At 55.6% G+C, this 16,695-nt stretch overlaps 1 protein-coding gene across 1 annotated transcript in view; it reads left to right on the top strand.

Annotated features, from left to right (window-relative positions):
- Positions 1-16,408, top strand: part of GPR107 (G protein-coupled receptor 107) — a 47,564-nt gene extending 31,156 nt beyond the window's left edge. Inside the window, exons 15-18 of the mRNA XM_084899834.1 lie at positions 10,534-10,583; positions 11,547-11,630; positions 12,320-12,441; positions 15,628-16,408. Of these exons, the coding sequence (XP_084755960.1) occupies positions 10,534-10,583; positions 11,547-11,630; positions 12,320-12,441; positions 15,628-15,724 (353 nt within the window). The 3' untranslated portion in view covers positions 15,725-16,408. The remainder of the gene's footprint in view (positions 1-10,533; positions 10,584-11,546; positions 11,631-12,319; positions 12,442-15,627) is intronic.
- The last annotated feature ends 287 nt before the right edge of the window (positions 16,409-16,695 follow it).

Raw genomic sequence — 16,695 nt, 5'->3', positions numbered from 1 at the left:
ACCTGGGACCCTTCAGTCCACAGGCCAATACTCTATCCACTGAGCCAAACCGGCTAGGGCTGATAGTGATGTTCTTTAAGGCAGATTATTAATTTGTTGTTAAATGTAAGTTGCTGATCTGTGGTTTGATTATAAAAGTAATGTGGGTTCGGTTTAGGAATCGGGGAAAACAGGTAGTAGGTACCAACCTTATTCACACTTGCTATTCAGTTCATGTCAGGTCATTACTTAAAAGTGAATTAAACCCGATTAAAGCTTCACACCTGTGTTGGCAAGACCCTGGGTTCCTAGAGCACAGCATTTTGGTCAGCAGGGCATCTGTACCTTAGGCTTACGCACCATACATGCCGAAGTGGTAATTATCAGGATCACGTGGTAAGGAGTATCTGGTTTGGCCAAAGTAGCTTCTGTTAGATTCCTGCTCTGGCCCATGTAACGCTCTTGCTCAGCGCAGCCTGCTGTGCGCGGGTTCTGCCCGGACTGGCAGCCCGAGCGGTGCTCAGGGCCCCTCTCCCAGGCCTGCCCCACCCGCCTGCTCAGAGCCTGCTGCACAGCCCCCTCCAGCCTTCTGGGAAGGGGGTAAAGGGAAATTGCAGAAAATAGAGCACAAATTAGAATGTAAGTAAAGCACCTTACAAACAAAACAGAAAAACCCAAAGTCGAAAATAAGAGCCCACCTTCTGGATGTAATTATAGTTTGGAGCTGTTCTTGTGTTGTTTTTTGTTTTTGTTTTTTCTTCTTGAATGCACATAAGTTGCTTTCATTATTCTTGTAGCTTAACGAATAGGTCTTTCTCTTAATTATATGGAGGTGAGACATTTTGTCATCTTTATAGTATACTTCAGTATTTTGGATTTGTTTTTGGACTGTTTGGCTGTTCAGCTGAAAATGTTTGAGAATCCCAAGGGCAATGTCTTTTGGTTGATAAATGTAACCTGTGCTTTTTTTCTTGGCTTCATCCTTCCCCCCTTCATTTTTCCTCACCTCCATCATCTGGCCCTCTGTCTCCGCCTTCTCCACCTTGCTTTTAGAAGGCCTGGGGTAACTGTCTCTGACGGTTTATTCCGGGAGAGGGTGCCATTGGCTGAAGACTTACTAAGCTCTGGGGGGTGGCAGCACAGCAGGTGAAGCCGGGATGGGCCTTCTTGTCCCCGCAGCTGTAGTAAAGAGAGAGGCAAGCTTTTGTCCTCACCTGGGCGCATGAGGCAGTTCCTCGTTTTTCCACCAGGTGACAGCAGAGAGCGAATGTGAGAACAGGAAGTCACGCAAGCACACCAGGACTCTCATTCACCATTCTCAGCGTGACACACTGTTAAGAAAGCACCGGTTCCTCATCAGTAAATACTGGAGCCCTTTGAAAGGGGACAGAGTAGATTAGAATAGGGATGTCTTCTTGATCCATGTTCTTTCATTGAGTTGATTTAGGTCATGGGATGCATTTAAACTAATCTGCAAATGCTTATTTCAGTCTGTTCTTTGAAAAACGCTTACGCTGTGACACTTCCAGAGTCAGGGTGGCCTGTTCCCAAGGCTGAGGTCTGCTCTGCACAGAGCTCACAGGAACAGCACACATCCATCCCCACCGGATCCCAGTGCTGGGAGCCAGCTGAGTGGCTGCAGAGTGGCGGCACCTTTCGCGTCCGCCCGCTCCAGGACAGAAGCGGGCGGTGCGTGAAAGCTGGAGTGAGCCTGTGGCTGACTAACCGACGGTTCCGATACTGTGGTCGGCCCTCTGAGCCCCTCAGCTCACCCATCCTGGAGGCCACTGGCAAAGTGAAGACCATGGGCAGGACTGGCTTCTCCTGGACTTGGAAGCAGTTGCTTCATGGAACCTGTTCTTAGGCTCATTATTCCACCGACTCATTGCTTGACCTTGACACTGACCTGGGCTTAAGACTGAGTAAGTGCAGTCCGGGCTGACTAACTGCAAGTAGGGGAAGCGCTATGTATAGTCGTTCCTGGGCCTGGGGCTGCGCTCAGCGGGCAGGGGGTGTTTGGGTTCTGTTTACTGCTCTGTGTCTGGATTCCTTTTGACTGAACCCCAGGGGAACATTAAGGATGAAGCTGCCCACTGTCCTTAAGCTGTATCTTTTTAAAAAGTACATGTATTTTTATTGATTTCAAAGAGATAGGGAGAGAGAGAGAAAGAAGCATCATGATGAGATAAGAATCATCAATTCGCTGCCTCCTGCACACCCCCTACTGGGGGGTGGGGATCTAGCCCACAACCCAGACATGAGCCCTTGGCTGGAATCGAACCTGGGACCCTTTAGTCCGCAGGCCGATGCTCTATCCACTGCCCAAACTGGCTAGGGTTTAAGCTGTGTCTTTGTCTCTTGTCACAGACCCGCCTCCCCCAGGTCCCCGGGAGGAAGTGTAATTGAGTCTCCGTGGCCCGCCTGGCTGTGGGCCGCCGTTGGCTTGCCAAGCTCCCCTGGCCGGCACTGCCCTCGCGCCTGCATCCCTGTCCACCCTCTCCGGTGTCACTCCTCAGAGGGCTGGCTTGGGGTGCACCGTACATTAACGCTCTACTTCTGCTCCTGATCATTTGTTTTTTCTTGTTTCTGAGGAAAATTTAGAGGACGTGTTCTGAGAAATTTTAGCCTTTATATGTAAGCCGGTAGCGATCGGCTGGTAGGGCGTATGGAGGCTTTGTTCTGAGCTGCTGTAGCCGTAAGTATGTGTCAGGGCAGCAGCTCACAACAGGGTCCTGGGGTCAACGCTGTTCTAATACGACACGCTCAGCCCTTTTCGCCGTTGGCATTTGCACTGATGGTGCAGAAGTGGGTCAACCAGCTGGCACTGAGGGGGGTACAAGGCAGTGGCACCAAAGTCTGTGAGGGGCCAGTGTGTTCTTCATTGCCACCTACCTTCGGGGGTGGGAAAGGCTCGTTTCAGGAGGGGCCTTGATGAATGGTGGAAGCTGCACGAGTATGTCTTTCCATGTCCTGTGTGATGGGGCGGGGCGGGTGCAGGAAGCGTAGTGCTGGGTGCCGGCGTGGCGCTGTCTGAGGAGCCTGGGCAGGTGTCGGAGTGGCAGGCTGGACTGGCCACTCTCCACTGGTGTTTGGAAAGATGGTGACGGTCACATTGTGGTCACTCAGACTGCGTTTTGGCAGGCTTCTCTTTCTCCCGTCAGACGGGTCATGTGCCTCACCAGGTTTGAGGGAGGCACATCTCACACGGGGATGTAAACACCCAGCCGGCACCCTTAGGAACTACAAAGGACCCGACACTTTCCTGAAAATGATCAGAGTAAGCCTGTCACTTCAGGAAAACAACTAAAACGATTTGTTGCCAGTGACCTAATTCTCTTGAAAGCAGTTTTTAATTTAGGAAAACTTGGATCCACGACTGCAGGCTCAGCAGCTTCTGGTTCTTTAAAAGACGCCTGATGGGGCAGGGCTGATAGTAACGGAAGTATTGATGTTAAAGGTTTCCGTGTTTCCCAGGTGTGTGGAGCACAGGGGAGCAGTGTTCTCACCTGACCGGCGCATGGCACTCAACAGCCGCGTGAATTACCACGGTCTTCAGAGTGTTCCAGGGACAGTGGGGTCAGCAGTGTGACAGCGTGCAAGCTCATGCTTTCAGCAGCTGCCATTTGTCAAACTTTAGTGTAAAGACTGCTCACAGCTACCTGACAGGGCCTGCGTTTCCTAAGGCCGTACTTTCTCCATCACCATCCACCAAACACTCCTTGGACAGGGTGTGGCTGGGCTGAGAGACACCACTCCACCCCAGGCCTCTAATATACATATAAATTTTTTTATTGATTTCAGCAAGGAAAGAATAAGGAGAAACATCAATGATGAGAATCATTGATCGGCCACCTCCTGCACGCCCCCCACTGGGGATGAGCCTGCAACCCAGGCATGTGCTCCTGACTAGAATTGAACCCGGGACCCTTCAGTCCGTAGGCTGACATTCTATTCACTAAGCTAAACTGGCTCGGGCCAAAAAACATGTTTTATTTTGGGTGTTTTTATAGAAACAAACCTAATGAGTAACTCACTGGTGAGAAAGGAGAAGGGCCGCACCTGTTTTTGTAAATAGTTCTGTTGGAACACAGCCGTGCCCACTGTATGTGTTGTCTTTTGCGACTGTGCCAGAGTCGGTTATGGCAGAGACTGTCCGCCCACCAGGCCTAGCGCACTTGCTCTCCGTGCTTTACCGAGAGGCTGCCACACCTGCTGCCACAGACTATGGTGATGTTGCCTGCCGGCTTCCCAGGGAGCACGCTGAAAGCTGGGAAGCTCACCTGGATTAAGAAGTTACCATGGTTAGCCCGGCCAGTGTGGTTCAGTGGTTGAACGTCAACTTACTGAACCAGGGGGTCATGATTCCCAGTCAGGTCACATGCCAGTGTGGGATGTGCAGGAGGCAGCCTATCAGTGTTTCTCATTGATGTTTCTGTCTCTCCCTCTCCTTCCTCTCTGAAATCAATTTTAAAAAAAATATATATTTTATTGATTCTTTTACAGAGAGGAAGAGAGAGGGATAGAGAGTTAGAAACATCGATGAGAGAGTCATCGATCAGCTGCCTCTTGCACACCCCCTACTGGGGATATGCCCGCAACCAAGGTACATGCCCTTGACCGGAATCGAACCTGGGACCCTTCAGTCCCCAAGCCGACGCTCTATCCATTGAGCCAAACTGGTTTCAGCTGAAATCAATTTTTAAGAAGTACTTAAATGTATACTGGAAATGTATTTTGAACCACGTTCATGTGACAACATTTTGAAAATCAAGAAATTTTATCCTCTATCACAGCCTTTTTCTTTTCTTTTTCTTTTTTTCTTTTTTTTTCTTTTTTTTAAAATATATTTTATTGATATTTTACAGAGAGGAGGAAGGGAAAGAGATAGAGAGCTAGAAACGTCAATGAGAGAGAAACATCGACCAGCTGCCTCTTGCACAACCCCTACTGCGGATGTGCCCGCAACCAATGTGCATGCCCTTGACCGGAATCGAACCTGGGACCTTTCAGTCCGCAGACCGACGCTCTACCACTGAGCCAAACCGGTTTCGGCTATCACAGCCTTTTTCATATTTGCTCTGAGCCCCGTGTTTGTGAGATGGATTAGTGGGGTACCCTCTTAGTGGAGGCCAGATGGCACCCCTAGGCTAGTCACTCTCAGAGTGTCGCTGCCTTGGAGGACTGGCTTGGGACCAGTGTGGCCCCAGCTCAGCTTGCAGGCTGGGCTGGACCGGACGTGGAAGGCCTCTGCCCTGTGCAGTGCTCAGCCCCGGCCTCGGCAGACGGGAAGCGCTGAGGGTGGGCGTGAGTCACAGCCTCTGATGCCATGCGCTGTGCCATCGTCATTTCTTTTATTTTTTGTTTGATTGCAGTGCAGCTGGGAGAAAGGGGAGAAAAGGATGATGGGTAGGTGGGGCTGTTTTTAAGCCTCGAGGCTTCCTCACACCAGGGAGAGATTGTTTGGGCAATTTTTTACCCTTTAAGTGGCAGCTGTGGGCCTTCTGCTCCGGGTCCATAAATTAGTTCGGATTAACTCCTCGAGATGGATGGCTGCAGCCCCCGGGTACTGCCTGGCATTTTGAGCCGTGATTGCTTCTGAGCAGCCAGTGGGTGGCAGAGCTGGGGTGCCTTTCTCTTAGCGCAGAGTGTGGGCTGTGAGGACTGGCCCTCCACTTTCAAGCTGTGTGACCGTGGTAATGACTGACCCCAGGCCTCTGGTACCTGTGAGGCAGCGGTGATAATGCCCGCCCTCTGAGAGGCTGAGAGAGGATTAGTGAGATAAATCCCAGACAGTGACCAGCCCGGTGCCTGGCACACAGCTAGTACCTAGTACCGTAGTGGGCAAACTGCGGCTCTTTGGCCTCTTGAGTATGGCTCTTCCACAAAATACCATGGCCTGGGCGAGTCTATGTTGAAGAAGTGGCGTTAGAAGCAATTTAAGTTTTGCCGAAACCAGTTTGGCTCAGTGGTAGAGCGTCGGTCTGTGGACTAAAGATCCCAGGTTCGATTCTGGTCAAGGGCATGTACATTGGTTGCGGGCACATCCCCAGTAGGGGGTGTGCAGGAGGCAGCTGGTTGATGTTTCTCTCTCATCGATGTTTCTCCCTCTCCCTTCCTCTCTGTAAAAAATCAATAAAATATATTATTAAAAAAAAGAAGAAGAAGCAATTTAAGTTTAAAAAATGTGGCTCTCCAAAGAGATTTCAGTCGTACTGTTGATATTTGGCTCTGTTGACTAATGAGTTTGCCGATCACTGCCCCAGTAGGTGGTGAGGACCAGCGTCACTGTCCTCATTGTCACGGTCCCCCCACCATCAGGGAAGTGTGCTGGGAGGAAGGGGGGGTGGTCTGCCTGCTTGCCAGCTGCTGAGCTGCTCTTGGGCTGTGGGAGGAAAGGCACAGTGTAGGGACGACGCCCCCCCCCCCCCCCCCCAGATGGCGGACATTTGCTCCTTTGCTGCTGGGTCAGAGAGAGTACTGACTTGTTAGCATTCAGAAAGGCTGGGCACTTTTTGCCTCAGTGGGCATTTGTTCTGTTCTCATCATTAAAAAGCACGTGCCAAAAAAATTTTTTTTGAATCTTCATGTTGAAAGTTACATGTGTCCCCTTTTATCCCATCTGGCCGTGTTTTTGAGAGTGACGGGCGGGAGAGGAGCTCCTGAAGCAGGTGTGCTCGCGTGGCCTCCCTGCCCGTCTCCTCCCTGTCCCCGGGGGCTTTCAGTGAAGTGGTGATTCTGTGCTCACGACGTTAAGAAGCACTGCCACAGCCCTAGCCGGTTTGGCTCAGTGATAGGGCGTCGGCCTGCGGACTGAAGGGACCCGGGCACCATTACAGTCAAGCGTACGTGCCCAGGTTGTGGGCTCCATCCCCAGTGTGGGAAGTGCAGGAGGCAGCTGATCAGTGAATCTCTTTCATCATTGATATTTTTCTCTCTCCCTCTCCATTCCTCTCTGAAATCAATAAAAATATATTTTAAAAAAAGCAGCAGCAGCAGGAGCAGCAGCACTGCCCTAAAGAAATTCTCCAAATGAGGAGACGCTGCGGAGTGCCAGGGGCCTGGCACCCTGCGAGATGCTGGTGCAGGCCCTGGAATGTGGTCTCCTGGCTCCTGCCCGAGGCCTTTCCTCCTCGCCATGCTCATTCTTTTACCATATTTGCTGCTCCCGTGGCGGGTCAGGAACACCAGCCCAGACTTGGTGAGCTTTCACTCCCGGGGCCCAGCCGCGGGTCCGGCGAACAGCGAGCTGTCAGCATCCTCAACTCCGGGGAGAGCTATTTTGGAAGAAGCTGGGAGGTTTGGGATTCCAGCTGCTTCTGCTGTGTCGGTGCTCGTTGGATCAGCTGGGGAAGTGACCCGTGCTGAGTGGGCGTCCCGGGCACGGCGGGCTGACTCATTTCGCATGCACACAGCGGCACCGCGTCCGCCTGGGGGGCCCTGGGCAGCCCCAGCTCACCCTTATTCCAGTTCGGATTTGTGTGGAGGTGGCAGCCCCTGGAACACAGCAAATGCCACGCTTGGTATTTGATCATCAGGTGTAACCCCAATATAATCCTGGCACTGGCATCAGCCATCCTCAGCCGCTCACTGTGTGCCCCAGCAACCCAGTGCTAGGCATTGGTCTTCTTGTTTCACAGACAAGAAACAGACTTAGAGGTTAGGAGGCTGCCTGAGGTGACCTGCGCTGTTACCCACTCCTGTCCTTGCTGCAGTGAGTGAGCCTTCTCCTCCCTCCGCTGCCTCGGCTGTGACCACAGCACCCCGTGGGCCCGGGAGCCGCTCCCAAGGCCAGCGTCTTGTCCACAGAAGTCTTGCACGTGACTGTCATGCTTGTGGCTGCATTTCTGAAAGCCAACACTGGTTCCCAAGGCCCATCTGTCAGTCCCAGCGCGTGTCCTGGATGGCGTGACATCCGTGCCCGTGCTGATGACTGGGTGCAGAGTGGCTCTGCCAGCCTCACAGCCAGCCTGCAGGTGGCGTGGTGATGCGTGTGACACCAGGGAGGTGTTAGGACAGGCCTTCCACTCCCCCCCTCCCTGCACACCCTCTGCTTTCTCAACCAGCCCTCCCTCCCCCCTCGCTTCCTTCCCTGTGACGGAGTGGACCATCAGGCTGCACCTGAAGTGTTCTTTCCGGTCCTCGGCCCATTGCCTGTCCTTCCATCTCCTGCAGCCAACCCGCAGGCGGGAGCAGCCTGGCTCACTGCCCGCCCACGCTGTGCACTGAGTCCATCCCTCCCCACCTTTAAGAGGGACCCCACGAATTCACGGGCTTTGACCTCAGTTGGGTTCCTTTTTGGTCCTCTCCATCCTTTCTCCAGAGAGATTGTTCTGAAATGCAGGTGTGGTCAAGGCACTGCTCCGCTTCAGACCTTCAGAGGCTCCGTGTGCCCTTGGCCAACACGGGGCAGCTGATTGGGCTCTGCCCTCAGCCCAGCCCCACTTCGTGGCCTCCCAGCTTCGCCGCCGCCAGGCGCTAAGCTGCCTCGTCCCCGTGGGGGATGCTGGCTCTTTCTGAGCATTCCCTCCACTGGGCCTCACCACTCTGTTCCCACTGAGCCCGCTCAGGCCTCTGCTCAGCACCGCCGCCTCTGGGATCCTCTCACCCTGTGCCCTGGTCTCCTCTGGGATCCTCTCACGCTGTGCCCTGGTCTCCTCTGGGATCCTCTCACCCTGTGCCCTGGTCTCCTCTGGGATCCTCTCACCCTGTGCCCTGGTCTCCTCTGGGATCCTCTCACCCTGTGCCCCTGCTCTGGGCGGTTCCCCACGTGTGGCTAGGCTACAGCAGCCGCGCACAGTCCTCTCACGGCACCTTGAGATCTGGGAGTAAAAGCGTGATCTCTCCCTCCCTCCACTCCCTCTCTTCCCCCGAAGGCTGATGGGTCTTGGTGAAGCTTAAAGGGCAGGAGTTTCATTTGTCAGGATTTATTTCAACAAGCAAGATTCCCAAGAGACTTAAAGCACGTTTGTTATTTAGATGGTCTGCTTGTTGGTGCTGGCCTTTCTCTGTTCTTCAGGAAGAGGGGGATGGAGGGTCCGTGTTAGTGCAGGAGCCGTTTCGCTCGTTGGGGAGGGCTGTTCCCAGAGGCGGCTGGGCTGGGTGTGTGGGTGGTGTGGCATGAGCGGCTGTTTCATTGACCACGGGGCGGGGGAGCAGGAGACGCACACGGAAACAAAAGGAACGCTCGATCCTACAAATGAGTGAAGCTTCACAGTTGCGGGAATTGGTTATCCCACACCGCTCCGTAGCACCTGCCCTCCGCCCCTCTCCCATCCCCGGACCGGGATGAGCACCTGCTGGTGGCACACGCCCGTACTCGGTGCCCTCAGCACTGAGGGGGTGTGCCTGGGCGTGGCGGCGCTTTCCTGGGGGAGGACAGCCAACCCCGGCCCAAGGCCCCGCCGCCGTGGTCCCTGTGCGTCCCAGCCTGGCCCAGAGTCGGAGCGAAGGAAAAGTGGCTGAGAACCGGAGAGATGTCATTTAAAAGTCACAGGGCCACCAGAGCCTGTGCTGACCTGCGTGCCTGCCTTGAGCGTCTGCAAATGCTGCTGCGCGCACGCGTCCTTTGCGGCGGGAGGTGGTGTAATGGCCTCTCCAGGCGGGGACTTAGTTTCCGGGAAGCTCTCTGACCTTCCATCGGTGCGGGTTTCTCAGAAGAGCTTCACACGGATACTGGTAGCTGATAGTCGGCTGGAAGATGATTTCGGATTCGGGGAATTTCTTGTGGAAGCCTGAGCTTGATTGTCACCCACTAATCATGAGGCCGAGGGGGAGGAAGAGGAAATTCAAACCTCCACTGTCCACGTGCCCCTTCTTAATGGAACCAGAAATTGAATGCTATTAAGCAAAATTAATTTGCCTCTCGTAGGAAGGTTTATGATGAATGAAAGGATTGCTCGTTGGGGAGGGAGCCAGGCTACCCTCCGAGGTCATCAATATTTCATGGCCGGAGGCAGTGGCAGGAAGCTAGCTATCCGGGCTCCCTGACCTTGAGCATTGGGAAGGTAGGACACAGCCAGGGAGGTTGTATTTAAAGGGCTTGTTACAAGGCACTTAGCGGAAATCTAAGTGAAATTTAAATCTGCAAGATGCACTCCTGTTAATTGGATTTACACCTGAGCTAGCGGGAGGCTCCCAGACTGCTCAGGGCCCCCCTGAGACTGGTCCCCGTGGGGGCAGCTCTGCAGCCACATTGGCAGAGCTGGAATGTTTACTGATGGCTGGGGTGTGTGTGTGTGTGGGGGGGGGGTCCGTCCTGATTTGTAGTGACTGCTGGTGTCTGGGTCAGTACACTCCTGGCAGAGCCGGTGTGAAGCTGCTGAGCCCAGGCCTGGGGAATGTGCGGGTTTGCCCGTGCACTGGAGCTGCAGCCCCTGACTCCTAGTGACCGGGAGGGGGAGAGATCCGGCCCAGCGATTGCGTTTTCAGAAATACCGATGTGCCCCGGCAGTGCTCCTGTGTTAGACTCGGCCCCTTGCCTGAGAGGGTGCTGGGAGCTGAGCGCTTCCACATGAGAGAAGGTTAACGAGCCTCTGTTTTCTTTCTCCTCCCTAGCTGCCATTAACTTAGCAAAGCTGAAGCTCTTCAGACATTACTACGTCCTGGTGAGTAAATGCCCTAAATCTGTTCACAGTGAGCGGAGCCAAGGGCTCCCGCAGGAGGGTGGGTGCTGCCTGGGCTCAGGGCTTCACTCACCAGCCAGGCTGTGTCCTTGGATGCTGCTCTTCAGGTTTAGTTTTAAATTGGCTTCACATGCTCGGAAGCGATCCCTGCTGGATGCGTTTCCAGTGCAGGTTACAGACACAGCGGGGCCCTCTGACCCCGAGGCCTCCTCCCCGGGGATCACTGATGGCAGCCGAGTGCCTGTTTCTCTAGGTTCTCTCCTGGGATCAGATGCTCCTTTGATGGGACTTTTTACTCATTTACAAAAATGGGGTCACACCTAATCACAGACCTGAGATAAACAGGAGGGCTCAGACAAGCGTTAGCACCAAAGGGGGCCTTACTCTGAATTATTAGGAACAGAATTTCTTGGGATGTTTAAGGTACGGGTCTTCCAGAGCTCGCTTCCTGACTCCTAACAGGAAGTTCCGAGTTGCCTTCCCTGTGGACGTGTTTTTCCTGCTCCCAGTGAGCAGCCACACTCTGGCCAGGGAGTCCCACTCAGCCCCGCCCTGGCTGGAGGACTGAGTGTCACTGGCACTTGTGCTGTGAGGACCTCGGACGTCCCAGCCTCTGCTCAGAGACTGAAAGTCAGCTCTTCCCATGGCTTTATTTTGCTGTTGCTACTGGAGAACGCTCCAGCCTGGGAGGGAAAAATCCCACCTCCTGAGTCTGGACATCAGCAGCCAGACTGACATGCTCGTCCTCCCGGGGGTGTGTGTGTGTGTGTGTGTGTGTGGCTGGCTGTTCCCCGGACTGTGGTCGCCCAGAGAGCGAGAAGCGCTGCAGTGTGACCAGCACAGCCGTTCTGTGTCTGTTTTGTAGTTCATTTGAAAGCAAATCGTCGGAAGAAAGTGGTGCCAAATGTCTGTTTTGATGTTCTTGTTTCTTTGCTCTTCCTCTAGATCGTATGTTACATATACTTCACCAGGATCATTGCATTTTTCCTCAAATTCGCTGTTCCGTTCCAGTGGAAGTGGCTCTATCAGGTATGCTGGTCCCGGAGACAGCCTGAGGCTGCAGCCTGAAGTCATGTTTACCTGGCAGTGCCCAGGAGGCCTCGTTCTCCTTTGGGCTGCAATCGGCTCCTGGCCAGGAGAGCTGCTGGACTGCAGAAGTCTGGAGGCCGTTGCATTATTGATGTTAGCGTTCAATGTGAAGAGTCTTTGGAGAGAAAAGCCTCAGACGGAGAGAGTACGGCTAACTGTGTAATTAAAGCCCAGATGAGACGGGCCTCCGGCAGGCACAGGACTGAGAGCAGCTTAGGCAGACCTTCCTCTCCTTTGCCCATTGTTATAATTTCAGTAGCGAAGTATCCTAGTAGTGACTAAACTGGCTTACCTTAGAGGGCAGGCCATCGAATGGCCTGGGAGACTGTTCTCTTAAGTCCTCTTGATGCGAAGGGCACTGTGGGAAGTGGAGTGTGTAATGACCCTGAAAGCACGGCAGTGGGCATTCTGGGTAGAGCTAGGAGTCTTAGGTGTCACCTCTGGGCAGAGTGCCTGGCCGAGGCCTCAGCACCGCTGGGAGGCGAATGCTCCCTAGCAGCCAGCTCGGCGTCTGAGGACTGGCCAGGAGTGGCAGGTGGCCGGGCGGGGGTGAGGGTCAGCTTGTTTAGTGCCACTGCTTTCCAGAAAACTGGCGCTCATCCCTGTGTTTGGGTGTCTTTAATTTGCAGCTCATGGACGAAATGGCCACTCTGGTGTTCTTTGTTCTCACCGGGTACAAGTTCCGCCCAGCTTCAGACAACCCCTACCTGCAGCTCTCTCAGGAGGACGATGACCTGGAAATGGAGTCTGTGTAAGAAGTCTCCCTCCTCCCTCCCTGCCCCTGGCCCAGCAGAGCAGCTGCTGCACATGTGGCTGCTCCGGAGGTGGCCTCTATTTTTAGCAGAAGGAAGTGGACACCGCGCTCGGTAACTGGGGGCATGAACTCGGGGACATGCTGGGCCAGCCCGCCTCCTGCTGGGCCTGCCGCAGGGAGGCTGGGCCAGAAAACGCGATGTCCGAACCTCTGAGTCTGCCAGTGACCCCTTTACCTGCACATAGCACTGGCACATAGCACATAGCACTGGCTCTCGCGGCAGCACGTGGCTGACCTAGATCTGCCGTAAGAGGCTTCTGAGTCTCAGGGTGAGTGCCTCCCGGTGCTGTTTCTGGGAAAGGCAGTGGCTTTCCAGAGTGAGTGGTGATTAGAGGAGTTTGCTGTTAGCTGCGATGGGCCAGGCGGATGGGCCAGGCCGGTGTGTTTGAGGCTTAGCCTGAGGGTGCACTGCCTCCAGCCAGGGAGGCCTTTGATGTTTCCCAGTTCAAAGGCTGAGCCTGGGCGCTGGGCTCTGCAGGGCTACCAGGCAGGTGACCATCCTGGTGCAGCTCCCGGTGCTCAGCTCCACGAAGAACAAGGAGCGAAGGCAGCCCTCCTGTTGGCTTCAAACGGCCCCCCTGTGCAGAGGAAGGAGGCCTGTTGGTAGCTGGTGGGGGTCGGGGGACGGGACAGAAGGGGGGCAGAAGCAGCACGCATGCCTCTTCTGGAAGTTGCGGTCTGAGCCAGTGACTGGTTGAAGAGGCACAAGTGAGAGCCAGTCTGGTGAGCAGCAGCAGGAAACAACCTGCAATCTGGGGGAGTGGTCCATCCCCGCTGGGACCCTGGCTTGTTCTCTGGGTGGGCAGCTAGGAGCCGAATGGCTGGCTCCTGGCATCTTCCACTCGACGGGGCTGCGGTCCGAAATGGCTGCAGCAGTTGGTGTTTGTCAGCCATGTAGGTCTGTCCCCGCATCCTGTCTGCCAGCCGCTAGTCTGGAGGTGTGGATGTGTTAGGAAGGTATGTCTCTGGCAAAATTCTGTTTTGGTTCTGGTTTCTTGCTGACAATATTTGGTGATGGAAATCATGGTTCTGGTTTCTCGCTGACAATATTTGGTGATGGAAACCATTTCAGCAAGAGGGTCTGCGGTCGTAGCCAGGAGGAAAGGTGGGGGCGCGGGCAGATAGGCCGCCATCTATGGGGACCAGATAGCCTGTTCTTCAGTCTGGCAAGGCTTGGGAGGGCTGGGGTGTCCTTGGGCTGCCTCAGTTCACACCCGTCCCAGGACGGCAGTGCGCTGGTCACCCCTTTTCAGTGCTTAGTGGAGCCGTCCTGGCCAGTGAACGGCTCTCCCGTGTAGCGGCCGGAGAGGGCACACCCAGCCAGGGGTTTGTGTGGGAGCGCCGGCCCAGTGTAGCCAGAAAAGAAGTTTAGGAGCGGATTGAGGTCAAGCACCTTTAAATCCGCAAGGAAATGGTTCTGGGTTCTCCCTCGGCTAAGGCTCTCTGCTGGAGTGTCTAGGAACGTGAGCTGTGGCCGCGGAACGGGCTGGACGGTCCTCTGGCGCAGCTGCCTCCGTCCCTCTGCAGGTGCGCAAAGGCTGACGGCAGCCGCGCAGGGCAGCGCCCGGGCTGTCTCCCTCCCCACTGGAGTGGGCGTGCTCGCCCTGAGTCCATGACAGCCAGCCAGAGGCAGGGGCCAGGAGCTCTGCCACCCCCGGTGGGGCTCCCCGGAGAAGGGAGCGGTCTGATCCTGTCACAGAGCGGCGCCTCTACAAGTGTATTTCTCAAGCCTGTCCCCAGCCGTCCCCCTCTGCCTGGCGGGCTGGCCCTGCAGCACGGGAGCAGCCCTCCCGCCCCTGCCCTCACCCCCTCCATCCGAGGCCCCGCTGCGGGCACAGTGCATCGGGGTGAGTCTCCCGGGGGTGGGGCTGGCAGCTTTCACCCTTTTCCTCCTCCCAGCCTGCAAGGTGAGGTGCGCTCAGAGGTGACACTGACTTTGTCTTTTTTCTCTTTCTTTCAACATCTCTCTTCGGACCAATTTTAGTAACAAAATTTACCATAAAAAATTCAACACATTAAATACTGGCTGCGATTTGGGCACTGGCCGCTGCCCGGGTGCTGTGCGTACCCTGGGTGCCCTGGGCTTTGATCCCACAATGCGGCCCGAGGTCGTGGCCCCTGGACAAACTCCGGGGGTGCCACATGGGGGCGGGGAGGGGGCAGGCTGGAGAGCCTGTTGAGTTGACGGATTGCACATATTTTATTGATCAGGAGGTTCCTATGGGCCGTGATGGATACTTAGGAGATGCTGGGCCAGGCCTTTTTTTCCCCAGCCCGGCCTGCTGAAGAGGGCGAGGATATTTGTCCATTGATTTTAGAGAGTGGAAAAGAGAGGAAAAGACAGAAACATCTATGTGAGAGACAACACATCAACTGGTTGCCTCCTGCACGAGCCCCGACCAGGGCCCAGGCAGGGGAGGAGCCTGCAACCAAGGTACATGCCCTTGGCCAGAATTGAACCCTTTGGTCTGCAGGCCGGTGCTCTATCCACTGAGCCACACCGGCTAGGGCAGTGCTTCCATCTTTGATCCATGGATTCAGTGATGGGCTCCCTGCCCCCTGAGTGTCAGGGACCAACAGAGCATAGGCCCTGCCCTGGGAGGCCTGGGAGGCGGAGACCGTGCTCCCCGATGGCGCAGCCTGCCAGCCCAGGGCCTGGTCTGCAGAGAGCGGCCCGTTCTCCGCTCTAATATCAGGGCCGGGCCAGAGGGTCCCTGCACCTGTGCTTCTGCCGTGACTCATAGATGCTCAGTGTGGTGGTCACTGTGACTGTCTGCCTGGCTAGCTTCCTTCTCAGATGCTGACTGTAACGGAGCAGCCTCATGGCTGTCACGGGAGGGTGTGCACGCACCGTGGGGGCCGTGGGGGCCGGGACAGGCTGGCGATCGTAGCAGGAACAGCCGCCTGCATTGATTGGGCGCTTTGGAGACCCCATGTCCCCTCACGGTAGCTCTGGGCAGCGGACATTGCTTATTGTACAAGCGACGTGGCCAAGGTCACACAGCGGCCAGGAGCCGGCGCGAGTTCAAGCCCAGCTCTGATCCAGGGCCAGCCTTCACCCTCCGGAGGCGCTGTGCGAGGACGGCCCGCCTCCCACTGACGCCCCCTGTTGTCTCCCCACAGCGTGACGACGTCGGGGGTGATGGAGAACCTGAAGAAAGTCAAGAAGGTGACCAACGGCTCGGTGGAGCCCCAGGGCGACTGGGAGTGCGCCGCATGACGGAGCGCGCTCAGGCTGCCCCGCGGAGAAGACACTTAACTTATTCATCGTCTCGGTGGGCGAGGGCGGCGGCACCTCCCACAGGGACCGCAGCGGCTGGGAGCAGTGCCGGAGCCGTGCTTACTCATGGAAACTGGTCTGAGGCTGGTCGTGGCAGCTGGACTCCTCCTTCAGGTGGCACGCTGCAGAGGGAGTTTAGCGAGGAGGAGAATAAAAGGAAGACTTCGTTTTGATTTATATACATATATTTTTAATCGGGAGCGCTTAGGGTACATGCGTTGTGACCCCCGGAGTGGAGCTCGGAGTGGACGGTGGTGGGGAGGAAGTCGGCACGGGCTCACAGGGGCTGGAGAGGCCGCTGCAGCTTCTGGGGACCAAACCGAATGGAATGAGGTGGCTTTAGAAAGCAGAGTCATAACTGGATTTAATATGCCCAGCCCACCCCAGATCCTGTCCCCAAGGGCGGCCTCAGCCTTCCTCCCGGGTCCTGAAAGGGTCCGGGACCCGCAGGCTGGGAGCGGGGTCTCCCGGGGGCTCTGCCCGGCCGGACTGGCACCGGCAGCCCAGGCCTGGCACCAGCAGCCCAGACCTGGCACAGCCCGGGGCGGTGGGGGGGGCGCTCCTGATGGAGGTATTCTGTGTTGCCTAAAGGATGGACAGAAATATATTTTTAGCTCAAAAGCATTCTGCAGGGTTTTCTTGAACATCAGCAGCCCGTCTCGGTTCCTCTCTTCTCGTGGTTGCTGTTACTTGGTGTGATGGGAATCCGGGGGGTGGGGGGGCAGCTGGGGCAGGAAAGGAGGTGCTGATGCAGATACTAAGTCCAAGCGGGTCATCATCAAGCTTTCCCCGTAGCCAGGGGGTCTGGGCAGGAGGCGGGCGGCTGCCCCGGCAGTATGTGAAGTGTGAGAGGCAGTGGGACTGGCCGGCGTAGCCTCAGGCGGGAGGCGCCCCATGGAGCTCAGGTTCCC

This window comes from Pipistrellus hanaki (genome assembly GCF_964339955.1).
Source record: "Pipistrellus hanaki genome assembly, chromosome: 11".
In the NCBI taxonomy this organism is placed as follows: domain Eukaryota; kingdom Metazoa; phylum Chordata; class Mammalia; order Chiroptera; family Vespertilionidae; genus Pipistrellus; species Pipistrellus hanaki.
The sequence above is the reverse complement of the archived record's forward strand: the minus strand, read 5'-3'. Positions and strand labels throughout refer to the sequence as shown.